The sequence below is a fragment of the Pelmatolapia mariae genome, linkage group LG14, assembly GCF_036321145.2.
Source record: "Pelmatolapia mariae isolate MD_Pm_ZW linkage group LG14, Pm_UMD_F_2, whole genome shotgun sequence".
Lineage (NCBI taxonomy): Eukaryota > Metazoa > Chordata > Actinopteri > Cichliformes > Cichlidae > Pelmatolapia > Pelmatolapia mariae.
The window spans coordinates 12,792,528-12,820,119 of NC_086239.1; the positions used below are offsets into that span (position 1 = coordinate 12,792,528).

General features: G+C 40.7%; 2 protein-coding genes across 3 annotated transcripts in view; both read right to left on the reverse strand.

Annotated features, from left to right (window-relative positions):
* The window catches only part of rasa2 (RAS p21 protein activator 2), a 32,396-nt gene extending 18,824 nt beyond the window's left edge, over positions 1-13,572 (reverse strand). The window contains exons 1-5 of the mRNA XM_063493730.1: positions 13,286-13,572; positions 10,301-10,424; positions 3,271-3,374; positions 3,077-3,171; positions 1,151-1,227 (exon numbers count right to left, since the gene is read on the reverse strand). Coding sequence (XP_063349800.1) covers positions 1,151-1,227; positions 3,077-3,171; positions 3,271-3,374; positions 10,301-10,424; positions 13,286-13,343 — 458 coding nt within the window. The 5' untranslated portion in view covers positions 13,344-13,572. The remainder of the gene's footprint in view (positions 1-1,150; positions 1,228-3,076; positions 3,172-3,270; positions 3,375-10,300; positions 10,425-13,285) is intronic.
* A 1,969-nt stretch (positions 13,573-15,541) lies between these two features.
* Positions 15,542-27,542, reverse strand: zbtb38 (zinc finger and BTB domain containing 38). 2 transcript variants are annotated; one of them, XM_063492944.1, is made up of 3 exons: positions 26,979-27,542; positions 26,165-26,430; positions 15,542-19,879 (listed from the first exon to the last, which is right to left on the reverse strand). In XM_063492944.1, the coding sequence occupies exon 3, from the start codon at positions 19,877-19,879 to the stop codon at positions 16,223-16,225; it is 3,657 nt and encodes a 1,218-aa protein (XP_063349014.1). In that variant the 5' UTR covers positions 26,165-26,430; positions 26,979-27,542; the 3' UTR covers positions 15,542-16,222. The 2 variants fall into 2 exon arrangements, with proteins under 2 accessions (XP_063349014.1, XP_063349015.1); XM_063492945.1 differs by lacking the exons at positions 26,165-26,430; positions 26,979-27,542 and adding an exon at positions 22,577-24,045.
* Positions 27,543-27,592: the final 50 nt, after the last annotated feature.

Sequence of the window (27,592 nt, forward strand, 5' to 3'; positions counted from 1 at the left end):
TGGCTGCTAAGCACAAGTCAGCAGAGAATAAGAATGAATTCAGCCTGCTATGCTAAGCGGGGCCGGAGGGAGAAGCCAAGCAGCTGAATGTAAAGATGTTTGTGTATCATCTTCAAGGTTGTCATAACAATATTCCCTAAAGCCTCACTCTTACATCATTTTTAACTCGACACGATGCAACTTTGCTCCGATTATCTTCCTGCAACGGGACGATGAGCCTCACGCCCTTCGTGGACTTGTCTGGTTGACCCGATGGAGAAAAACAAGAGCAATTACGCACAGGTGACAGTGAGCAGGCCGACGGTTTAAGCAAACAATCCGATTCAAACACTGAATGACAGCAGCAGAAAACCACAGCGGTTGCAGAGTGAGAAGCGCACGCTTCCTGCTCAGATGCCATCACTTCCTTCTCATTACCCTGCTCTCCAAGCATGAATGGTGGGGGTGCAAAACAACATACGTAAACAGCAAGAGGTCTGACATACACATGCACATACGTGTGTGTAAATTTACATGCTCAGCCTAATCTGTCAATGGGTGCTTTCTTTCTTTTTTTCCCCCTCTCTCTCTCTCAACATCCTCCCACGTCATTATCTGCCCTTATATCGGTTTGTGCTTGTGAAAACTGTGTGATGTGAAATGTACAGCTCGGAAGTAAAGGTGAATGATAAAGGAATATTGTGACACACTTAAAACCACACAAAAAACAAGCTACCGAGACCCAAGATTAGCAAGCAATACTGAAACTTTTATCAATGATGACTTCTTTTTTTTTTTTTTTTTTAAACAACTTTAAACATATTTCTTTCTCAAACAAGTTGTTGCTCAGAATGAGAAGTGTGGACAGTCAGTTTAGGAATGTATGCTGTGCGCTATTACTCAAACTTTTACCGTGCATATATATATATATATATATATATATATATATATATATATATATATATATATATATATATATATATACATACATGTAACACCTTTTATGTTGGAGACTTGTTTTGCTGGGCTTAATGTGAAGGTTTGATCTTTAGCCAGTGAAAATACTCACTTGACTCAAGCTTTGGAGTTCTGTCATGATTTCCCTGCAAAGTTTCAAACTAACTGTACTCACAGCACACTTGACAGGAAACAAGTGACTCGTAGAACTCACCGGACTGATATGTGTTGGCCTGTTGATCCGTTCTCTGTGATCACTTCACTCAATCGCATCTCCAGGTGAACCTTGCCCTGTTGACCATGAGGAGAGGAGACGTTCTAAGAAGTTACACATTACTCAGGCCATGAGACTACAGTCTTTAGTGAAGGCACAAGTCAAAAGTTATGTAGGCCGTAAACAAGATAAAAATGTGGCTTGCAGTACTGATGATATGCAATACTTTTGCACACCATGTTTATTTGTTACCAAGTTGCACATTTCTCTCGCTGTCATATTTCAAAATGGGTTCTGCCTATTCTCCAAGACCTGCAGTCGTGCTCCACCTCATACTCTATCTTGATTTAGGTTAATGGGAGAACCAGGAGAGTGACAAGAGCCACAACAGCTGTGAATTTTAAAAATGTAAAGAAAAAAAATGTTCAAAATCACTCATAAAGATCTTTAGGGGGGTCGGATGTGGTGAAGGCTGCCGGTCTTGCCTTCGGAAGTGTCAGAGAGAACGAGAGAGAGAGATACAGAGTGAGAGAGTGAGCAACAGAGGGTGAGCTAAACAAAACGCCCCCACACTTGCACTCCGTCTCTGCAATTCAGCACTTGGCTGAGATGGCAACTACTCCTTTCTCATGCAGCACAGGCCTTTAAGCCAATATACGTCCAAATGAACCAGCATCCTCACCAAATTAACACTCACGTTCCAGCCGTGACCCCTATTAACTGAGCAGGTTACCTAAAATTAATACTGCTCGCAGGGTGTTCACACAGCCCCCCTGTTTGGCTGCAAATCAAACCAGAGAGGTACTGAAACAACACCTCCATCGCTCACTGATGTAACTTTGCTGTTGAAAGTGTCTACTTGTGAGTGAATCAGTGTAGCGGCACATACCCAGAATAGTCTTGGCGTGGGCTAATGGCAGCTAGAGTCAACATGTTAGCTGCAGCAGCACAGAAGTGGTAGTGTGCTATAGTTTCACCCAATACAAGCACGCCACAAAAACTATCTGATCAAAGATAGTGATGTACAGTTGAAACACAGCAGCCCACATATATGCCCTATATGTGACAGAAACTAGAACTGCACTCATGAAAAAAAAAAAGATAAAAATAAAATGCTGGAAAACAAAAAATGTAAGACGAAAACACCTGATAAGTCGATAAAGTATTTTAGTCCAGGATCATTTTTAGCAACAGCTTTCTCCTCGTGTGCATGCATTCTTAATTATACGTCATATAAATGTGCAGGAGAAAAGACTTGAAATTACTCTTTTCAAATTGTGCTTACATTTCAAATACAAATTTTAAGACTTCTGGTCTAAATCATGAAGATAACTAGAACAATTACTTTTATAACAAGAAAAAGTGGGAACAAAAATAGTATCGGTTATGGAAGCAATTATATTTTTCTGGTGGTGTTGGTTAAAAAGCTACTTGCTGTCTATTAAACAGGTTAAATGTGCAGTTAGACAAATGTCTTTACTTCTGTGCCACAAACATTGCCTTTTTTCAGCCGCCATCGTGCTATGACATTAAGAGTCTGCCACTAATAAACTTGACACTTGCGTATTGCTTTTCTATTTCCATGCAAAAAGACTCGGACAGTGTGTTCTTTGAGCAGGGGATGGTGACATCCGTAGGACTGTTAGTGAGAAGAGCTGAGTTTGTAAGGTTATTAAGCCTTATTTTGACATGGAAATGATCTTATCTGCATGCAAATTTCTGACTACGTGCGAGCAGATTTCCTGCTCACTATGTTGGGGTACTGTGAGCTGTAAAAGACTATTATCATTAACTGTGCTGTGCTGATGACCAAGCGAGTGGAACTTTATGCAGTACGAGTAACCTTGCAGTAAAAAAGGGCGAGATGTACAGCAGGGTCAAATTTTTACAAGACATTTGTGAGTCATCAGCTTTCCTAGAAATTACCTGGACTTCTGAATTAGGATCTACTGTTTGAAGGCTAAACCAGTGCTCCTTCCCACTGTATTTACATAGGTCATCCTTCCGGATGGACACCTTGCCTAAAAGAGAAAGCAACACAAACCCACACACACGTTAAAAATCAACACATTCATCGAGATGAGAAAATATACTTGCTTGCCCTCTTAAATGTTACTTACCAACAGGTAGGTCCCTTTGGAAAACACTCTTGGCATAAACATAGAAGGATAAACACTGAAATGGGCGTGGGATCTCAAAGTAGAAGTCCTCTCCGTAGAAAGGGCTGTAAAAGGGAGAGGTCTAAATTAGCTAACAAGGTTATCTCTTTTGGTAGAAAAGGGAACAAGCGAGAATGAGTATAGTCGGTGGTCAAAGGTTCTACTGTGAGGTAAACTGACCTGCAATGCACCATTTCAATATTTATTTGACAGAAATTACAAAACGCAGAAGTATTTTGTAACAAATAAATAAAATTAAGTACTGTTTCTATGCAAGTAGCAGCCTGATGATCAGTTAATCAAATGCACTTGATTAAATGATCATCAGCAAGTGTGAGCACCTCTATGTAAGCAGACGTTCTGGAACATTCAGGTGTGTGTATACACAATGCCAAGAAGGAGAGACATCAGCAACTGTCTCAAAGCAACTGTTACTTCTCTTCCACAATCTGGGAAGGGTTACAAGACCATCATTCTGCCATTTAAAAGATCATTTCTCAATGTGGAAACCATAAAAGGCAGCTGCCTGTCTTCCTAGGAGTGGACATTTGGGCAAATTCACCTTAAGAACAGACTGTGCAATGCTCAGAGACTGCAAAAAACCCAAAGAGCTACATGTCAGACTCTACAGTTCTTAGGCAGCAGGACAAATGCTACAGTTTGTGACAGTACAATTTGGAAAAAGAATGAACAAGTATAGCTTATTTGGAAAGATTTTCAGGGGAAAGACTCCTCTTTCTAAAAAGAAGATGGTGGCAAGGTTTGCAAAACTACATTGGCACGCATGGTGAAAACACAGCATATCAGCGTTAACACCTCACACCAACTGTCAAGCATGGTGGAGGAGGGCTAATGACTGCAGCTTGTTTTACAGCTACAGGTCACTGGGTCAACCATGAACTCCTCTGTATACTAAAGTATTCCAGAGTCAAATGTGAGACCATCAGACAGCGAGAGCTTGGTTGATTCCGATTCAGACTTCTTGATTAATCCCAGATGAAATCATGTCGTGAAACTGGGTTGTGCAACAGGACAATGATCCCAAGCACAGCAGCAGATGCACAGTAGAAATGCTGAAAAAGAAAAGAATCGAGGTGTTGCAATGGCCCAGTCAGAGTCCAGACCTCAACCCGGATGAAACAGAGAGCTGTGCATAAACGAATGCCCACAAACCTCAATGAACTGAAGCAACAGCGTAAAGAGAGGGTGCGATCGTTTTCTGTAAGACAGATAAAGTCATACAGAAAATGATGACTTCAACTTACTGCTGCTAAAAGTGGTTCTAGAAGCTATTGAATCATAGAGTGTACTTAGCGTTCTTCCCACACACACTGTTTCTGCATTTTAGCTTAGGTTTTGTTAGGTTTCTGTTTGTGTAACATGTCATGTTTTCTAGTTGACTTTAGGTTGCATTTACCCAATTTGAAGACCTGCCAAGCACCAGATTATTTTTATTATGCCCTGATATGCAAAATCTAAGAATTTAAAGAGGATGCATTTTCTTTTTTCTATGGCTGAAACTGTTTGTGTTTCATTTTTCAGTCTAAAAATCTCTCACTTATGCAATTCTTGCCATTATGGGTGTCAACTCAAAATAACTAAAGATAAACTTTGATATCACTGTGAACGCAGAAATGTTACACACTAAAACAAGAACAAACATTCAAAACCTGACAGTTGCTATAGGACCAAAGCTGACTTGCACAGCTGCACTGGTATATGTGACAACAGGCTAATCTATTGAGTTCTGAGTATTGTTAATGTTTACTACGTCACACATCAGTGGCAATGCATTAGTAAACCCAGAGGGTATACTTTGATCGACAAAGAGTTAGCGGCATGAACGGACATAAGAATAACGAGTCAGCAGTTTGGAACAATTTCAAATCTGCTAACTGCTGTAGTAGCTTATGTTTTACTTATGATTTATTGACAAACAGCAGTCAACTACAGTTGACAACTTTCCCTTTCTTCCATTTCCTGTTTGTTAAGTTGGTTTTAAAGCTTTTATTGCACATTATCATTGCATCAGCATCATTTTATATATCTCTCATCTGCTCGGTGGTTGTGGGGAGGGGGACGCTAAAATAGAACAGAGGATGAGATAAAGAAAAAAAATACTGTCACCATGAATGACAGAAAAAAAAGCGGTAGAGACTTTTATGCTGAGCTTTTATTAAATGGGCACCAATAGGTTGGTTAATAATGTAAAAACCAGTTTTTACTTGCATCCATTTGTCACGTACAATCTAAAAATTGCAGCTTTATTGATTTTATACTGTATTGGATCCATACGTCATACAATCATGGACTAAAAAATTAAATAAAAATGGCAAATTGGTGCATTCCTAGTTATTAATATTATATTTTGCTCACCAACAGTGCAAAAAATATGCATGTAGATGTGTTGATTATTAAGTTTATTCCTCCATAGAATAAAACCATATATATAATAAATAATAAGAAAATCCTGGATTTACTATCTTTATCTCTTTATCTAGCAAGTGTGCATGTGTATGCCGTTGAAACATGGTTGGGGTTATTTTTCTAGGTTAAGTAGTAATTTTAATAATGGGCAATTATTGAGTACATGTAACATAAGCGTAATAATAATATCACATGACTGTCATAAACACCGCCAGGATTTGTTAAAATACTGGGAAATGAACTGGTTGAGCAGAAGGTGGACGACACAGGGTGCCCTTATGACTCATCGTGGCTGAGGGGAATGTTCTTGATATCTTGTAGGTTTAAATCTGTCACTTTTACCAGTTTTCTTCTGATTCCCTGAACATACAGTGTAACTATATTAAGAAAAATATGTATTTTTTTCCCTCTTGCATTATATTCCTGTCTTCCATAAATTAAATTTTAAAAATTAATGCAAAAACTGTGACACAAGTAAGCTATAAGAGTAAAATGCAAAGAGCTAAAATGCAAAAATGCAAATAGCTGAGATCACAGAACAATGCGTTACATTGTCAGCTGAGTATTTTAGATACAATTCTGCATGTATGCCCAATGCTGCAACCAGAGAAATGCAGTACTGTGCAAAAGTCTTGAGCCAGCCCTCATTTCTTTTAAATTTCTGTTTCCAAGCTGCCAGACTTTCTCAAATATTTTTTTTTTTTTTTTTAATGGTCTTGAGAATTAATTTTCCAGGTTCTCTGACGATCTTTCAGAGCTTTTCTTTGGACATTAGCTGCTTTTTCACAAATTTTCAGTCTAGTCCTCCTTCCTGATGACTTTCAGAGGAATGTTTTTATGTTTGTAAACCTACTTAACACTGACCTATGAATCATAACCTACTCACGACTTATATAAAAAGGCACCTAACTCAAGGAATGAACCAGTGTTGTGTCTACACATAACAGACAACTTGAACAAACCAGTTTTAAATTGTATCTTTAGGCACTCTGTTACTGGCAGTCTGTTACAAAACAAATAATTTGTTCTCATTTCTTTAGTTGCGTCTACAGAAAAATACCAAAGACAACACGGTTTAACACACTTAAAAAGTATTTTTGAATCAAAAAGGTGATTCCCACAGAGCTATTAGCTGAAAATTTAGCACATCTTGTTATGGTGTACAGTGTCCTTAAAAAACAAATTTGAGGAATCTCAACAAGTGGAAGACAAAAGAAGAAGTGGCACGCCTTAAACAAAACAAAAACACAAAAACAACATCTAGAACAGACAACCAGTATCTGAAATTCATGTCTTTAAGAATTAGGAAGGGACCATGTCAAAATTGATGGAATTATGAACTGAGAAGAGTTCCATCAAATGTAAACCACCATGCAATACCATCTAGAAAGCATCTCATTGACACCAGTTTTATTTTTCATCATGACAATGATCCCAAACACCCTGGCAATGCAGTAATAGCATACCTGGACAGAAAAGACACACAGTGGGACACTATCAGTCATGGATTGGCCTCCAAAGAGCAAAGTGGGATCATCTTGACAGAACAGAGCAAGTCAGCCAATGTCCAAAGAAGAGCTTTGAATGTCCTTCAGGAAGCCTGGAAAACTATTCCTGAAGACTACTTAAATTATAAGAAAGCTGCCTAAGAGAGTTCAGACTGTGTTGAAAAATAAAGGTGGTCATACCAAAGATTGTACAATTCTAACAAGCTTGAAAGTCAAACAATTTTTTTGCCTTATTGTATTTCAATGCATGTTTGCACATTTCAGTAAAACGCTGCACCCATTTCCTATTTTCCTAGCAAAATATAAAGAAATGAAGGGTGGCTCCGGACCTCTGTACAATACTGTATTCTGCAATATTCATCCCATTACAAAATGCCAAGTACACCCTGTAGAGCCTTGTAGCACACTGCTGGGATATCACACAGACAACATATTCACTCTTACAGTCAAATGCCTTATTCACCACAGGATTGACTGCCCCTTAGAAACTGGGGGATGGAGAGAAGGTCAGAATATCTCTGCCACTCAGCTGCCTCGTGACCAAGACTTTGAGCCAAACAGCTAGCAGACTGTAGGTTAAACGCTACCTTAATATGTGCTGCCAGCCCACCTGTCCCTAAACAGACTGAACAGTACTTGGCTAGATAAACTGTCCACATGTTCAAGTAAAAATGCAGTCCTTCTCTTTTAGATTTACTGAGATTGAAGCTGACAACCCTTTGAGAAAAAAACAAAACAAACATAATAGCGCACTAATTGACAGCCGACATTTAGTGTATTCAGTAGATATACACTTGCTTTAGGTATAGATAGGCCAATTATAAACACATTGTAAATAAGTAGCTCTCAGAAGTGTGTGTAGAGCTTGTTGGTGTATTTATGGCTTAATAAATTAAATTTACAATGATATTTCCTCATTTAAAAAAAGGAACTGAAAATAAGACTTGTAAACAATCGCATATGTATCAATATTTATTAATGTGTCACTCTTTAATCTGTCTGACGCCTCTATAAAGTAGGAATCTTTTCACCTACCCATACCAGCTGTCATAGGACTTAGAGGCAGGATACACAATGGACACGTTACCAGTCTTTCATAGGGCTAGCATGGGCTTACATTCTCAGTCACTTTAGCCACTTTCAAAATTGGACTGTGGGAGGAAGCTGGAGTACCAAGAAAAGCCAGGCACACACAGGGAGAACATGCAAATGCCACACAGTCCATTAATGCATCTTGAATGATGTAATCTTTCTCAACACTTCCACCTTGGGCTTGGCCAGCCAATCCAATTTACACCCACATATCTTCTTTAACATCAGAGAACTATTTACCGTAACCCACCCATACACCCACTTGTCTCTGCTGTCATCCTAGTTTCCAAGTAAAGTGAGAAAGCCACTTGACCACAAATGGGAGCAATCATAGTTATTAAAACCCGAAGGCTGGCGCACATACACACCAGGCATGAGTCAAACAGAGCGCATACCCATATAGATTAAGATGCGATAAATAGTGGACTCGTGCAGCTGAGAGTGACAGAGGAAGAAGCCTCTAAAACTGTTGTTGAACTGCACTAAAAAACCAGGAGAAAGAGGGAAAAAAAAAAAGAACAGTTATGAAATGCCTAAAGAGGGCAGGACTATGTTTAAAGTTAAATGTGCAGCAATATAGAAAAAACCCCTTAAAGGTTTCATAATATCCACACCTTTCTCTGAACTGGCTGTGAACATGTAACTATGGCATAATGTCTCATTTCACTCAGAATCACACAACATTTCCCAGCTTAAAGGGAACCGAACACACACACACAGCTCTGAGTCATGTTTCAACAGCTTCTAAGTATTCGAAAGACTGCATTTCATCCATGAAAGACAGTATGACTCTGTCCATATAAAATCTGATCAAAATTATTTTTTAAAACAAAAAACAAAAAAACAAAACCTAAAATATGAAAACACAAGTAACAGCAGCCAAATGTAATGTTCTTAATGACTCTAGACATGCAAGGTAAGCAGTCTAAACTTTTACCCCACAAATAAATGCCTAGTATTTGTACACGTGGCTCGTACTCCCCAATAAATTCAAGAGAGCATAGCTGAATAATTAAAATTGGCTCCAAAACATAAGTCTCCATATTATCTTAATAATCATTTTAAGGACAAATATCATGGTGTAAAACACTGACTTACAACGAAGACATTTACCAGACTGAAAAAGATGAAAAGTCGACCAGGACGTATTCAATATCTAATGATACACAGTAGCTGGAGAAGAGCTTTTTTTATTTGATGGAAAGGAATTGTATACTGCACATAATGAACCAAAGAAAGATTTTTTTCTACGTTAAAATGATTACAGTGAGGCGGAAACACCAGAACTAAAATACTAAACCCGAAACAGATAATGTTCGGATTTCTTGAATAGCCAGCATTACTTGTAAAAGAAACGCATTGTTTTCTCAAGAAAAAGTTGACATTTTGAAGTGTTGCAATGATCAGGAAACATAACTTTCTTTTATAGGTGACAAGTCTATCAATGTGTGTGAGTAAGAATAGATTTTTCACACCTTTCACATCTACCATTTCACATATTTTTATTGGCCTTCCACAAAATCTGTGATGCAGCTACTGTGATCTCTTTCAATTCTACATTTATATTAATAAAGGTTTAACAAATATCTATAATGATTTAATGACACCATGGACTAGAAAAAAAAGCTAATCTGTACTCTACATCAGTGCAAAGACAAAAAATCTGCACAGTCTATCAGAAAAAAGTCTCCTAAGTTCCTTTAGCTGCATCTAGTCAACTTAATGTTTAGCCATCTCCCACCTCGGCGTTCACGCAGCCATAATGATTATGTAGTTGCATTTAACTGAAGCCTACATGTGTAACTAATATTTATGAAACTAATACAAGTAATGTTTAACCTAATCACAACATGATAGCACAGTAACAGGTGCCAAACTGCAACCCTAACTGAAAAAGAGAAGACAAAAAGGCATTGGGATTTGCAGCTGTAATCAGCATATTAGTACAAGATTATCCTGCTTACCAGACGCTCTTGTCAAACACCTTAGTGCGGAACACCTCCTCTTGATCCAGACTTATGGTGCAAAAAGTACAGAGATCCCTTTGTCGATTTGGACCCGAGACAGAACCCAGGTTTTTAGCTTCACCTGCAGCAAACAGAGAACATCATTAGCATCCTAGCATTATAAAAATATATATATATATAAAAAAAATCAATTAATTAAAAAAAGCTGCCTTCAACACAAGTAGCAATATCAGTAATATTTCTTCACCTCTGTAGCTCTTTTGGTTTACAATTGTGTATCAGAATTTTAGTGATAAGTCCATGTATGTGAGAATATAATTAAGCTTAAGGTTTGGACCTCTAAATAATACATCTTCAGTCTGATAATATGCTTTTAATTTTGCTGCTACTTCTAATAAACAAGCAAAGAAATCGTTATGTTTACATTAAAGTGATTTGATTTGCTCGACTTAGCACACAGGAATCCTAAATTAATAGAAGATTTATGATTGCAGTCGTTTTCAGCACACTTTGAAATTCTGCTTTGATGTTCATCATCCCATGTTCATTCGGGGGACACAGACTCCTGCCAGTTGCCAGGGTAGGCTGCAGAGCGGATGTAGCTGAAGTAGACTTGACGCTCAAATGTGGTTAAAAACATGAAACATCGACTTCCTCAGCAGAACCAATGGTGACAGCACAGCGCTGATTCACAAATGACAAACACCTTTGTAACACACTACTTCCATATCATTGCAGGCAGGCTCAGATTACATATCATGGAGTTTTAGTACAACATATCTAAACAATTCACAAAAGCTGCGCCACATAGGGTAAAGCTGATTTTCAGTACATCTAATTGTTACCAAAAATACAGCACTATAAATAACTTCACAATGTAACATATTTAGGCTATTTATTGGATTAGAGGGGTCATGATGGTCTAAATTAGCCCTCTAGCTGCTGACCGGTACCCTAAGCCCAGGTAGGGACCTAATTAAGAAAAGCCGCCAGTGAGATCAGCTTTTTAACAAGTTATTAATAGCAGTTTGTGTCTAATCTTAGGAATGGCCAGTGAAAACGGTCAAGCTGTCACTAAACTTGGACCAGGATGTCCTGGTGGGAGTAGGGCACAGAAGCACATATGCAAAAAAAAGAAAAAAAAAGACAAACACATAAGGCATCACTTGACCATCTATCTTTGCCCTTTCATAGCATTTTCACTACAACAGAAGCGTGTCTCCCTGTGAAAAGAAACCATGACCTAAAGGGTGAGTAAGCCCTAGGACCTTTAATATGAGAATCAAACAAACAAGGACACAGATGAAAGTACACTGGAAATTTAAAAAAAAGCTGTCACAATAAACACATCTTCACACAATGCCACCTCCACTGAAGTAGGCTAAAGGAAAAAGGACAAAGTGTGAACGAGGAAGAATGGAGTTTCGCAAGACTGCAAAGTGAGTTACATGCCATGATAGTTCCTCTATTTTGTTCTGCTTACTGTTTTTTCATTAATTCATAGTAGTGAAACTGACATTTGTCTTCCTATTGTGTTCCTAGCAATACAAGCATTACATGGTAGCTGGCCTATACTCGTCTTACAGTAAATACACACCATTTCACCCATTACTCATGAGTGCCTACTATCAATTTGGAAACTGAAAATGCATCTCGAGTGGCTATTAAAAAGAATAAACACACGACATAATTTCAGTAATACAGCAGTAATAAATATTGCTCTCATTAAATACAAATACATTCATTTTAACCAGTCAGTTAGATTTCATGTGATTAATAGAAGCAGTTCCACACACAAACCGAAACGTGAAGACGGAGACAGGATGGTGGGGAAGCGGATGAAGGCTAATGAATGGGTATTAACACTGAAAATAAGCAAATCTACTGCGCCATATGCAGTACCCTGTTATCTAAAAGCAAAAACTTGCGATGAAGGAATCTACTTGCATAACGCTTAAAACATCAGAAAGGTGGTTAAAACGCTCGTAGACAGAAGCCGTAGACATATTTATTTATTTTGACAAAAAACCAAACGATAAATCCATCAGGGAGATACCCCCACACAGGAGCTGACCCGCGAGGAGAGGACACCGAGGCTCTGCTGAGGTACTTTACTTTAAAGTCGGGATTTCCAATTTGGACGTTTGACAAAAACGGGATGATTGTGACATTTAAGTAACTACGATGTTATTATTATTTTTATTTAAAGGAACAAGCATCTATTTTTTAATCAGTAATTTAGTGGCACTTGATGACACGAAAATCTTTTTTATGACGATAGCCTCCACATGCATTTCAAACAGCAGAAATGGCTTTAAGAAACCGGTTTATTTTTATTTTAACGCCAATAAACAATATTGGATTTATTAGCAAAAATTAAGTTAGTGGTTCCCAGTTAAGTTACGGTTGGTGTCCGGCTAAAAATGAGCAACTAACGCGAAACTTTAAAGGGTTGAGCAGCCACTGCTTTGCTGCCTTTCAATCCGATGTGCGTTTAAAGTCCGTGCTGTAGCTGGAAATAACGTTATTGCCGTCTAATATTTAGCATTACAGTTGCCTGACTGGCAGATGCCTGCAGTGAGAATAGCTGAATGGGCTCCTAGCTTGGTGACGACTGACTGAAGAGGCTGGTGGTAGTAGCTAACCCGACGCTGATTTAACTTGGCTTCAAGCTGCCAAAAAAATTAATACGAATAAAAATAAGAGTCACAGTTTTAAAATAGGCTCAGGGGTATTAAATGGTGACGGCGAGGCTCTGAGCGATGAATGAATGCATTCACAACAAGCTAGTAGCCTCTACTAGCATGCTAGGCTATCTTGACGTTAGGCACCAGCCAGCAGACGGACCAGCTCGCCTGTCTCTGCCTTCACTCTGTCGACTGTTGGTAGCACACCGCACCCCTCCCGGTCTCCGTCTCGCAGCTCTCGACCTCCTTCCCCCCCTCACACTGTGCGAGACTCTCAAAACGTCGGTTCACTTACATATTTTACCCCGCAGGCTCTGTAAAATCCGTATCTTAGCGTCGTCGTCTTCCGCCATGGTCAGAGCTGACTTTTGTCGCTGCTCCGGTGCATTCAGAGCTGGTTTATCATATCCGTTTATGAATGCAGGCAGAGTGGAGAAAAAGCCAGTCCCACTATAGCGTCACGTCAAGTCCCGCACACGCTCCAGCCTTGAAATGTTTGGAGCTTCCTCTAAAGTCGAGCTTCCTTTGGCTGGCGCAGCAGTGTGATTAGCAGGAGTTTTAAAAGGAATTTAAGGTCCCTCTCTCTCTCTGTGAGTGTATGGTGTCATTCATTATGCAACCATAACGCTTTCGGATAACACGATAATAGTTTGACTTGTGGCACTAGCTTAGCTTAGCTTGGCTAATCTCGGACGCCAGCGCTTTAAGTTAACCCTGTACGCTTTATGCACGCTTTTAGATTTCAGATAGATAAAGGTGTCACCGGGTATGAATGAGTTAGCTACCTCTGCCCCGGAAAAAAACTCATTTCTCGGGGCCACACACTGACTAAAACACTTTATTTTGAAAGCATTAACCCGAGGAAAGCTGCACACTAAATGATTGCACCAAAACATAAAAATGTCCGCGAACGTCACAGCTGCTTTATGAGTGTGTTATCGAGCAAATATTTATTCGAGTTTGTGGGTGTGTCATACCTGGTTTGCATTTATTTATTTTCAGCAAAACAGGTAGATGAAAAAAATGTAATATTATACACCCTGGTTTTCTTATCTTCTGTGTGGATTACAAGATACACAGTTCAGTGTGCATTTCACATGCATCTGTCTTTTTTTTGTCGTTTTATTCTCTTCCCCTTTCAAGGTGGTGTAGCTTTTTTGGTTGGGTGTCATCGTCAGATGGTAGTAGCATGGAGCCTGAAAAGCTGTCAGGTATGCGGTTTCTAAACAGCACATGCTGTATATGCTCACTACACATATACAGTTTTTATAACATCTGAGCCTAAGTGTTTTCCTTTGTTAATTTTGCACATGGAGTTCAACTCAGAGGGGTGTGGCAGTAGTTTCCCAGCTGCACATAAGATTCAAAGTAAAATACTTTGTGTATTTTTTAATATAATAATTCAGGAGTGGCCATGTATGTGAATTTTCTGTCTCCAAATAACATAAAAAATGCCTTTGTGATGTATGATACTCAAACAGAAAAATATATAAGATTACTAATGATCATATTTAGTATATACTAGATTTAGCTCATATTTATTTTAATAACCACAGTACTCAATGTAGCTTTTGCACAATATAGTGAGCCCTCTTCACCTGAACACTGGAGCTATTCCTAGATATAATCTTTCTTTCTTTCCTTTCATAGTATAGTGGTTTACACATTTGCTAGGCAGATCCCTGGTTCTGTCCCGAGGGGAGACACAAGTCCCTGTGGGGTTCTGCCAGGAAGGGCATCCGGTGTAAGAAAAAAATAAATAAAACAAATTGCCAAATCAAACATGCTGAGCTACCAGCTGTAGCGACCCCTTGTGAACAAGGGAGCAGCTGAAGGTAGCTCACATACTTTGTCTTTCTTGCATCTTAATTTGTAAATGTAAATACTTCTAACTTACATTTGTAATCCCTATTCAGGACACATAACTCCACAATATTTAGTTATGCTCTTATATAATATGATGTTATAATTTGACCCTGCATGAGTAAAATCCGGTCTATTTCCAAAGCCGTATGCAGCAATACTTACAGATTTAAAAACGAAAAGAAAAATCTGATCTGATCTGGAGTCACATCGCTGCCATCACATGATTTGCTGCTTTTCCCTCATTAAAGTTTATGGCAGGACAGGCTGCCTCAATGTTATTATTGGTGTGTTCAACAGTGCCTTATACCTGAAAATGAAGAAAGGAATTTCTTTTACACATCTGGAAATTGTGTCTTGAGCCCAAACTCTTAAAAACAGATGCAGTTTGTGTGGAAGAAAAAAGGGAATTAACTTTTCAGATGGTGTGCAGATCCCTAAGGACCCATGAGGAGTGCACAACCATTTCGTGGCTTGATGGAAGGAGGCTTTGCACCAATAAGCCTGCTTAAATCCTGCCTAAAAACACCCACCACACTTAAACACTATGTTTCTCTAGCTCCTCAGTTATAAATAGTTTCACCAAGTTTTAGCATTTAGGCGTAGATTATACTATGAAACAATGGTGAAGCCTTTATCATACTTTTGGCCAAAGCAGGACAGGATGTAACGGTTTAGAATATCCAACAGTATTTATTTAAATAATTTTACATGTTTTATACATATTAAACACAAAAGTATTAAGTTTAATCTCAGTGGTGCAATGAGTTAATTCAAAAATTGAAATTACATCAGTGGTGCTTCAAATTGAAATCGACTTATCCAAAGTATTAAATGAACAAATTAGCATAGTCTACCTATAAAGTGCAACTCGCCATGCCCAGCTAGCTGACAGGGAGATTCAGAAAGGTGACAGTCAGAAAATTCATCTGGTTTTCTCCAGGCTTAGAAAAGTGAAGACTAGACAGATTTTACATATTTTCCAACACTTTGTCTCTCTGCTTTGATATTGCACATCGTTTTGAAGAAATATCACCAGTAGTTGTATTTATTTATTTTTTTCCATGAGCTTTCTGTCATGTCACTGAGTCTACCTTACATGCATAGACAATGGACAAAATACAGTCTGTGTCAAGAGGTCCTATATTATGCAAAAAACAAAAAAAAATTGAACAAAAGCTTACTGAGTCTGGTTTAGGAGGGAAGAGATTACATGGATAATTAGATCATCATGTTTACTGTTTGCTGTCCCTTCAAACACTCTAAGCTGCAAATACAACATTGCAAATCCTATGTTCCCTAACCAAATTGCTTTTTTTTTCTTTTCTCCTTAATCTTCCCTGTAGCTGGTTGCAGTCCTCATGGACCTTTAAAAAAACGGCTCCTCTTTGCACACCCATTTCTCTGGCTTGTGCATGGAAATGTGGGCACCTCTAGAATCAGAGTCATTTCTTCTAAAGAGTTCACTGTGACTGTTCGTTCTTGGTCCCATCACAGCGTCCGTGTTGCTGTCACTGTCTCTGTCGCACGCTTGCCTTTTTGAAACCAGGTGACTTGAATGCTGTGTGTTTAACCTCTTTTTTGGTATTTTGTGTTTCAGCTTTGAGGCTGCAAGGGAAAACAGTGGGTCAGTGCAAGGTGATAACGGACTTTTAATGCTGGAATATGACACATCTTGATAGAGAGTCGTTAAGTCAGTTTTCTCCTCAGTTTTAGGCTGATTCTCATCAACGGAAAAATGTTCCCCTTCCACTCTTTCATGTTTTATGTTCGTCGCCCCATGATTGTCACTGTCCTCTGTTTTGATGGTTGCCTGTCTGTTGGCTTCGCTCTGGTGTGCAGAGTATTTCGAACACGGTGCGAAGTCGTCAAAAGTGTAGCCCTCCTCGTTCGCTTCCTTGTGTTTTTTCTCGTGGCTTCTCTTCGTGGCGAGGTAGAGAAAGCGCTGGGGACAGAAGGAGCAGCGGTACCTTTTCTCTCGGTTGGGGCTCTGGGGTGTGTTATCGAAGCAGGAGCCATTTTCCATACAGCTGCTGCAGATGTAATCGCGGCCGGCGGGCGCCTCACCGGGGGGGCCTTGTTTACCACAGGTCCGACAGAAACAGGGGTGAGAGCCAATGACATGAGCCCTCAGACCGGTCTCCGTGATAAAAGAGCTGTCACATATCTCACAGTTGTACGTGGCCCTCGGGCTGCAGTTCTTGCCAACGCTGTGCTTCACCCTCGTGCTGCTCACCGACACGCTCTCTTCTCTCAGCCAACTGCTTCTTTCCAGGTGGGCCTCGCTAGCAGCAGTTCTATCTACGGATGTTTCAGAAAAATGGTGAAACATGGCTTTTCTGTGCTTATATCTGAGCTTCTTCCTTTTCTTTTTAGCTTTATAGGAATAGTAGGGGCGCCAGAGCTTATCTGCTCCCTCGCAATCAGACGGGTCATCGCATGTCTCTGGCTCTCTGGTGCCAGCAACTTCTGGTCTGAAGCGGAGCCTGGGACTCTCTGAGTCTTCCCTTGTTAGAGGGCACTGGCTTGGGTTCTGCTCCACACTCAGTTCTCGAATTCTCCTTTTTTTCCTGGGAAATAGTTTCGATCCTTTGATTTGGCGTCGGATAATGGCTTCGTTGCCAATTTTGACTGTTATCTGACACAGCGGCATGGCATCGCTGTCAAAAGATGGACCTGGGCATGCGGGTTTGGCGATGTATGTTTCTGTTTTTGCCCCCAATGTTTTATCACACAACAAATTCTCTGTGTGCGATTGAAGGATCTCCTTGGTCATGTCCTCGACTCTTTTGGCAGAAGCTGACAGCTCACCTAGCTTTTTAACAGTGTTCAAGGACTTTAAGAAGGGCATATTATGACTCATGTGCTCTGAGTTAATTAACGGAGATGGATTATCTTTGTAACCTGCAGGAGATTCTGAGGGTTGCACAGAAAAGGAACTGTCATAGCTAAAGAAGGGTGGACCTCTGTTTTCTGCCTCTTTTCTTGTGGCCCCTCGAATTTCCAGCTCACTGTTAAGATTTTGGTCGTCATCTTGGTCACATGGCTTGTCAAAGCTGATGCGAGGCATGACAGGTGAAATCATCTTTGTCGTTGCCATGAACGTCAGAGGGAATGAAGGGGTGTCAGGGTGGCTGTTGAGACCATTTTCTTCAATTTGAGGGATAACAGAGTTACTGTCTGTTGCAGACTGATCACCTCCTTCAGCTCTCTCTGAATATGTGTGACTGTACGTCTTGTATTGTCTTTTTCTAAACTTCATGGGTAGAAGCCTGTAGAGTTTGAGAGGATAAATGTTGGATTTTAGCCCGCCGTTTGCAGACTTTTTCTTAACAGACAGACTGGGATCAATGCCATGAAAGGACTTCTGATGGTTCTTCAGGATATAGTATGTCATGAATGTCTCCAGGCAGAAAATGCACTGGTAGCGGCGTTCACCTGTGTGCCAGACTTCATGCTTAGTGCGATACTCTGCCAGGGCAAATACTTTGTTACAGTAGTGACAGGGGTAGGCCCTCTGCCAGGAATGTACATTCTCATGCCGCTTTAGGCTGGATAGGGTGACGTAGACTCGTTTACACACACTACAGTTATATCTCCTCTGACCACCATATATCTTCATTGGCTTCTCATCGTGTGGAGGCTCTGATTGGTCCACTTGAAGGGGCTCTGGGGTGTGAGGGCTTGGTAGGTCAGTGGGAGGAGGCTGGGATGTGTTGGTTTCCACTTCTGATCCATCATCGGAATGGTGATCCACCTCTTTGGTTGAGCTATCCCTGGCATCTAGTTTAGGTGGGCCTCTCAAAGCCTTAGGACAGACCTGCTCATGGTTGCGCAGACGTTTGAGGTGTATAAACTTCCTGTGGCAAAACTTGCAAAACAAATGACTAACAAAACGCTTTTTATGTACCTCTGAGTGAATGGTGAGAAGAGCTTTATTTGTGAATATCTCCGGACAGTGCTCACAGCCATAGATTGATATACTGTCCTCTGTTTGAGGGGAAAGGGTTGGCGGACCCAGCTCCATTGGAGCATTGTCTGTGGCCATAGGTGGCCCTGTGTCTATGCTTTTTTCTGCCTCAGAAAAAAGCGGAGGCGGGGTCGTAACTGTGGCAGGCGTTGCAGTAGCACCGTCAGTAAATGTGGGGGTCACTGTATTTGGTTTGTCGGTTTCTGGTTCGGCTGATGTCGGAAGCATGCTTTTACCCAAAATGCTTCTCAGCTTGTGCCGCTTTTTAAGCGGTCCTATATTCCTGTAAATGAGTTGCTTTGGCTGCGGCGGTACAGCTGGCTTACAGACCTTCTTGCTGTCACACTGACTGCTATCTTTGCCTTCAGTGGATTTGCATACTGCATATGAGTGCTCGGAGAGGGCGTGGGTAGTCTCATTGTTCCCGCTGAAGCAGGATGTTGTAGAACAACTTGATGGGAGCTGACCCAAGTCGGGTGACTGCCTCTCTCTGTTTGCTTGATCCAGAGGGGTGAAAGGATTGTTTCCAGGACACACTTCAGTGATTGAGAAGGCATTGGTGATGCGTGGTCCTCTGGTACTGTCTACCTCCTCAAGCCCAAGAGGTGCTTTCTTTATTTTTTCAGACACCGGGGCTGTGCAAGAATCTGCTGGTTTAACACATTCATCCTGTCTCTCTTGTTCTGCGAGCTTCTCCAAAAAAGGAATTCCGAGTCTTTTTCCAGCTGCTACTACACCCTTTGTGTCCTCTGCATCAGATGATGTCACCTTTGAGCAGTATATGAAGTTGAGGATACAGGCAAACACTTCAGATTTAAGGTCCATCAGCTCCAGCACTTGGCTGGAGTTCCATGGCTCAGAAGTTGTCAGAGCATTCCTGAAGTACCCACTGCAGGCTGCCAGTATGTTCTTGTGGGCCCGAAACTTTACATCCTCCACCACAATGGTAACATCACAGAAGAGGCCCTGTAAACGCTGTTCATTAAGCTTGCTAAGCACAGTTTGAGGGTGAGCGTTATCCATCAGGTTGTGAGGGCATGGAGACACCACAGTCATCTAAACATAGGACGAGAAATAATCAAATTAGAGTTTTGCGAAACAGAGAATCTGAATTCCAAAAGAAGACTCAGGAGTGAAGTGTGTACATGTAATATTTGAAGCTATCAAGCTCTTTGTGTGATTTAACACTAGATGGCAGTAATGTCCTGGCACATGAGCTCTAATGTCAACAAGCTGGTGAACACTTCTGACTCAAGAAACTATATTTTCACTTGCATTTTGCATAAAATGTAATTTTTTAACAATTAAAAAATGGCTTACACAATGACTTTAATGCAAACTGTAGGCTCATTGAAATATCAGACCTATAAACTGTGGCTGAACTGTCTTAAGACTGTGTTGCTCTCTGAAATCACTTCTGCTTAATCCCAGATGTGCTTCTCGTCTGTAGAAGAGCTCTTTAATCTCACATTTTTAAAAGTTAATCTCCCTTTTTATGTCGGGCACACGTAACTGTTAATGCACTTTGATATTTCAGGCTGTGAATCATTAGACGGTGCTGCAATAGGGAGGGTGTGAGTAATTACTTTAAGGAATGGTTCTATGAAAATTTGAGCTTTAAGTGACAACTGTAAGCTACTATAGCAAAGGCTGCAGAGTAGCTGCTTTGTGGCTTATAGTTTGTACTAGAAAGTGCTCTGGTGGGAGTGTGTCACGCAACCGCATAGAAGTACTGTGAGCGAGCATTTTTATTCAAAGGCTGCATTTAAATATGAGCTAAAACCAAAGAGACCTGCTTAAAAATTTACTGGAATGGCTGCAGTTAAAAAAAAATCCTGAATCTATAGCAACCTAATGGTTGACAGCTGGTGCACCTGGCATTTTTAAACAGTCGGCCCTTTTTTTTTTTAGTTGTAATTAACGATGAATAAATTGAATGGTAATCCAGTCAGTGTGATGCCACAGCAGTGCACAACACAAAGACCGGTTGTACAGTCATCATGACTGCCTGTTGTTTTTGGTTTGTTTTGCTTTGTTTTGCTTTGTTTTTCAAGTTGATATATGAATGTTACCCATAGAGTTATGAGTCATATGCTCCCATTTTGTTTTTCAGTTTGTCGTGCAGGCACCAAAGGTTGCTTTTAATTCCTAACTATTCATCAATACCTCGTTTAAGGGCAACTAACATAAACAATGCTATGAAAAGCTTATTTATTGCATGTGTTAGTATATAAAATTGATAATGCATTGATAATAGTAATGCGGTAGTTACTCTTGAGGAAATGCCTTTCAGTTTCCGCATACTGGAGCTAATGGCGGCTTTGATTGTACAGACTGGTATTTTTGAATGCTGGCAATCCAGCGTTTATGGATTAATTTGATTCTGGTAATGACTTAACACGATCTGCAATCTGCAAACCCTAGATGAAGTTAATTCTGACTTTGAAAGAGGATGACGGGTCAACTGTGGCCTACTCATATAGAGTCAGTTAGGGATGAGTCGTTACTGAGGCATTTAGCATGTGTTACACAGTGCGCTGACTGTATCTGCTAAAGCACACTCAGCTTTCACTTGCAAGTGCTGAATCATCACGCCTTTATCAGTTCTTTTGCAAGTCAAGCTCAGAGGTCACCACTTTACATTGTTGCTATTTTCATCTTTGTGGCTGCATTGAAAGTCGTGCAGTGATGATTGTACAAATTAGCATTAGATACTTTTTTTTAGGAGTTTAATATGTTTTTATCTACACGCCAGTCATCTTTATCGGTTATCTCTGGTTTATATTCACAGTTCAGTTTGATATCTGATATTGTGTCACGTTTTGTTAATGTCTGCCAGCGGTGCGCACCATTTGGCAGCCTGCTGTTGTGAACGACCGGTATTCTTTACTCCCGGGACTGCAGGTGATTTATCACCGAAGGTATTTTGTGTTTACGTTTTGTTTTGTTTTTAAATTCTCGTGCAACAAATATGGCCGCCAGTCTTTAAAGCATCCCAGACTGATGAAACACAGCCACCCTGCTGCCGTCTTTCTCAGACAGGCCTCTGTTGTCATGGCAACATGCTATGGCGCAGCTCTTATTGGGATTCAGCTGGATGGCAAGTGACTGTATTAGCCATCCGAGTATTCGGTCCCCTCTCTCTCCCACAAACAAGCTGCCCTCTCTGAGAACCTGCACCGCGCAGCAGTCTGCAGAGCAATCGAGGTTTGCCTTTGTCTCGGCTTGAATGTACTTTGTGTATGTGTATTGGTCTGTGTGTCTTTGTCTGCAGCAAAAAAAATGGACTTTCTCACCTAGCGCAAGTGATGTGCCACGCATTTGTTTTAATTTCGTACTTTGTGCTTCATCAGAAGCGTTTCATCCTTTCCTCTGCATCGTTATTCTACTTCACCGCATTCATTTTTTTCACATTTTGTATCAGTTTTCTCAGATTTATTCCCACCACATGCTGAGCGGAAATTAGAATTTCTCATCAGGGCTTATGAATTTGCCACACCCCAACTTTAGTTTACCTTCAAAGACAAAGTGAAATTATTTTTGTTACATCTGTAATGAAAAAGTCCCCACACACTAAACCACAAACCAAGAAATGACAGTACAGCATACAGACAGCATTGTCAATCAAAGAGCGAAATATCAAAGCAAAAGACACTTCACTCATCTGTGCGAAGCGAACTTCCGCAAATAAAAAATAAAAACCCCAAACAAAAAAAGAGAAAAAAAATGGTTAAAAAATCATGCAAAACATACCTTAGTAAATCAGAGAAAGTGATGCAGGGCGAACAGGAAGCAGTGTCATGCAGTATCCCTTTTCTACTGCCCCGTGTATACCAAACTATACATGAAAAACAGTTTCGTGAGACCAAGGCGAAAGTAGTTTTTTTTTCTATGATGGTCGCTGAACAGTGGTGTTGTCAGAAGCAGAGCTTTTTCTGACGTCTTTCTTCCTCTCCCTCCCTCTCTGTATGAAGATGACTCCGGCTCCAACGTCCTTCGCCTCTATCCATGCAGCCCAAGTCCTGGGCTAGATCTGCCCTGCCCTCCTCTGGCTGTCCCTCTTCTGTCCTGCTACAAGCTATAGGAATAACTCACGGTTTAAGCAGCGTGTAGCTAAATCGGAGTATTGGTCTGCTTTTGTGCTGGCTGGGCAACTGAAGCTTTCGTTCTGGAGCCACTGAGCAGGAAGCGGCAACTTTTATTAAGCATGGCAGAGGGTTGTAGGGAGAGCGGAGAGATGCAGGGTGCTACATCACACACCAGCTCTGTACTCGAATGCACCGCCAGAGAAAACGCTGAGCTGCATTGCTATTAGCAGCATAGAGTGAAGGGTTCCTCTGCTGTACAGCAGACGATCTATTAAATCTCCCCAGCACCCCACCAGCGGGATCTCGATGCAGCTCGATGTTGACCAAAAATGCATGACATAAAATCATCTCTAGCCCACTTAGAAAGAGCATGCACCTTAAATGCATGACGCTACACTATCTGTCTGTCTTTGCCAGTGCAGCAATACATTACACCAAAGGTTTTCATCTGTGCTTACGCAGTCACTGTGGTTAGGTAATGCACAAGCTAAGAGAAGATGGCACTGTCCTATTTGTGTAGCTTTGTTAGTCAGCGGACAGATGTTCATCAATGCATTTTCTCACAGTTGCATCGAGCATGCAAACCGGATGCAAAGCTAAGAGAGTCCCGCTTTCAGCGGAGACTCTGCTTATACCTACATAGAAGCTGCTGATTGATGCACCGGCAGCAGATGCGTCAGCAATGCAGACGAGGAGGGGGAGGGGAGGAAGCTAAACACGACATGGCTCTGTGAGCTTCTCACTAGCCTCTAAGGACGGAAGCACTGTTTTATTTACGCGGCTGAGAATGGAGTCATATGACTGTGCCCTCCTCATCCTGACTGAGATCCACTTTAACAAACAGCAAGCATCAAAGCTTTCATTTTTATGGCACTATTTAGTTCAAAAGACAGAAATGAGGCAGGTGCTGTATCACCATGCATGCACTTACTCATCGCCCTGAAGCGGGGAATGTTTTCTTCATTAAGTGTTTGTGCTTTCCACGATTAAAAGACCTAACTTTAAAAGCTTAACTGCTGTGACTGCTGCCCCCTTTTTTGTGTTTGCTGTATGACATTAATTTAGTTTGATGAATGCACACAATAGCCACCATTTCTGGGTGGCGTGGCACACAGCCTTCTGCTCATCGCTGTTCAGTTTTCTTTTCAAATATCATCATCTACATGTCTGCTTGTGTGAACTTACAGTGTAAAGCAACAAAAAGACAGATTAAACATATTTTTACTGTAGCAGCAAACATTAAAACTTGGATTAGTTGTTTGATTCAGAGTAAAAATGAGAAAAGCAGTCAGTTTGAGAGTGACAGCGGAATCTGATGTTTTCTTTTAACCTTTGTAAAGCAAAGAAAGTAAAGTTTATGTATATAAAGACACAAACTGCCTGACACCAAAAGGAAAAAAAACCCGCTACATGACAGTGGTATTGGTTGGACACTTTTTAGTTCATGCTTGGATCAGACTGATCCTTTAAGGCTTTTGAACAATGCTTTGTGGTGAAAACGCCATAATTAGAGCGTGTGTTACTGTAAAGTTTACTTTGTATTCTCTGGTCTGACTCTCAGCAGAGTCAGCCTACAGGTTCGTTTGACCTTCATCATGCAGCGTCAAAATATCCGCCCATTCTGTGAGATGTTCTTATCTACTCGCTCTCACGCATGTGAATGAGAGAACCCTGCTTTGGTTGGAAGAAGTTAATTTGTGTGCATGGATGCATTTAAATCTGCATTTAAATAAGTCTGCACAGTAACCTTGTTTTGCTTTGATGTTTGGTGCCTTACACCGTACAGTAAAACTACTACATGTCAAAGTAACATTTAAACAGAATAAGGTGGTCACAAAAACACGTGTACAAAAAATGAAAATGAAATAAAGTTAATGGTTTGCGGAGGCTGCTCTTGGAAAGCACCAGAGTGTAATGAAAATGCAGTGAAAATGATTTCACTTTCATTTGGCATCATTTCTGGGAGGGAAGGCGGTTTAATACATTTGTTTTTAGACTCTCACCACTACTTAAGCCTTCCTCTGGACTAAGACAGCTAGGAGCGTTTAATCCGGCCCATAACGTGCTAAAACTGGAGTAATGATGAAGGCATTTTTTGCATCACTGTAGTGTATCAGTAAGTCCCCATACTGAGAGTAAGAAATAACTTGATGATAAAGAGATGGAGATTAGAATGGCTAGCCATTTATTGCTTTATAAAACATTAAACCTAATCCATGTAGACCATTTAGGTTGTTGTTTGCCACCATCTTTTTCAATAGACACGTGTGATTCCACTGTGTGCAGAAACCATTAAGAGCTCTTTTTCAGTAAGCTGCATTTAATTAATATTTATAGACTGCAAGATATTGAAAAGAGGAAGAACAGCATCATTTTTTTACTGGTCAGACAAGTTTATAAGCTTTTTTAATAAGCTTATCGAGATTTGCATGTCACAAAGTGGACGGTACATCAAACAGATCATTCTTGATCCCGATTGCCTTGAACTTTCAAGACATATATACATATATGTATTTATATTTTCCTTCCTGGTATGACAGCTCTGTCCAATCATAGCAGCCACCTGTTGTTTTAGTTAGCGCCTGTGTGGTTCTTGAATTCACAGCAAAGAGATATTAGAAGTCAAATTAAAACCCTGGTTTCAGTATATATTAGTAGTTTGTGTCTAATTTCAGGTTTTCTCCTCCGTAAAACCTGACAGCAGATTCTGATGCTGGAAAAACGAATCATTTCTTATTTATGAGAAAAAGCCCATTTTGTGGTCTTCTTATTGTTTTAACCTAAATAATAACTCATCTGTATGAACATAGTGTGCTGTTCACCTAATAAGGGTATCTAGGCTGATTTTTTTTTTATTGCTTGGCACAATTGCTTTGGGATTTACGAGGTTAGGTCTCAAGCTAAAGCTTAAAGAGGCCTGCAAATGATAAGAAAGAAAATAACTGTCCTAACTGGAAGTTCTGTGCTCATATTGGTATTTTGTAAACATAACCCTGACATTACAGCTAGGATGTGTTTAAAACCATAGGACAAAGTTAACAGGCCTCTTCGCCTCTGATGCTCAGTGAGCTCAGCTGCGGCCTGCAGGGACGCTCTTCGGGGAAAAGGCTGAGAGGAAAAGACTGCAGCTGAAGGCTGAGTAGGCCTCATTCTCATTCTCAAAGCATTCACACTCTTTAGCATACAAAGACATTCATCCCTTGGACAACTTATGTTGCTGCCGCAACAAGCACTCGTACTTTGAGATGCCTACCAAAACGTTTGTGTGGAAGGTCTTGCCGGGCCTGTCCCTTCGCTGTGGAAGCCTCTCTGGTGTTTGTTTAGAAGGAGGAGAGCGACTACCCGGCTCCCATTCTTCCTCTAGCCCGGATCAGGCCATTACCACTTTCCCTTCGTCACTGCTGTCTGTGGACTATGGCTCTGGCAGAGGTTCCCGGTTCCTGCTGTGCAAAGTTGCCTTCTGGAGGCTGCTGCTACTGCTGCGTCACTCCCGCTGCATCACTGACCCACAAAGAGGAACTGAGAAGGAGGGGTGGTGTTGTGAATGTGTGCAGTAAATGGATAAGCATGAAAAAACCCACACAGCCCTACACCACGTCAGTAATCAAATGGATGTGGCTGATGTCTCTGTGCCTCAGAGTGAGGCCTAGCTGTTGCTGTGGTATTCGGGAAGTGGGTCTGGGAGACAGATTCTTTATTGTTACATAATGAATATTTTTCCTAGACCAGACTCAGCTGAGAAGGCGGTGTCAGGGGCTAATAATAGGCCATGGTACCCACCATTCAGGGCTGTACGCTGTCATGTCAGATCACTCCGGCACACAGCTATCATTTGGCCACAGAAATATTTGATATTGCAGGGAGGCGCGGTCATTTATGGAAAACTACCTGCAGTTTAACACGTGTTCTTCTTTTTGTTATAACACAAGGGCTTACTTAGGTTTTGTTTCTTTTTTTTGGCATTCTTACATGACAGTAGGACTGTATTATGTTATTCTTTTAACATTTACTATAACATGCCAGCTCTGATTCTAAAGTACCTGTAAACAGAGAAAAACAGTGCATACCTTTGTCTTATGTTACTGTAGCTTGCTGGTACAGGTTTCAGGAGAGGTAGGTAGGACTGCTGTGTCAGATGCCCTTACACACGTATATGCACAAGCTTTTAATCCAGAATAAGTAAGTTGGAGTCTTTTAGGCCTTGATATGGTAACCAGAACTACAGCACTTGTTTTGCACACGTTACCTTTACATACTTGATTTCCCTCCTCCTCCTCCTCCTCCTCCTCCTGTCATCTGACTCATTTTGACGTTTTCATTGTGACATTGCTCCCTCTGCTGGCTGCTTCAGTGATCCCACATAAAGCCAGGCTGCCTTGTGTATGCAAAGACAGCGGAGGCCGGTTGAGGGCTTTCAGCAGAGGGCGCAGCCAGCAGTTCACCAGCAAACGTAAACAGGAAGTATGACATGATGTCAGCAGGACTTCAGTTGCTTACGTATTTTTCTGTAAGTTTGTTTACGTTTTAATTTCACCAGGTTGTCATCCAGACACGAAGTGCCAATTTAATGTCATTTACAAGGAATCTTACACAACGCACACTCTTTAAAACAAAACTTGCGAGCAAGAGTTTCCTTTGGAATGCAAAAGTACTGATTTGCTTTGGAGAATATTCACAACAT

Bases quoted from the DNA above. Each gene is read 5' to 3' on its own strand.
- zbtb38 (XM_063492944.1), bottom strand. From the start codon at position 19,879: ATGACTGTGGTGTCTCCATGCCCTCACAACCTGATGGATAACGCTCAC.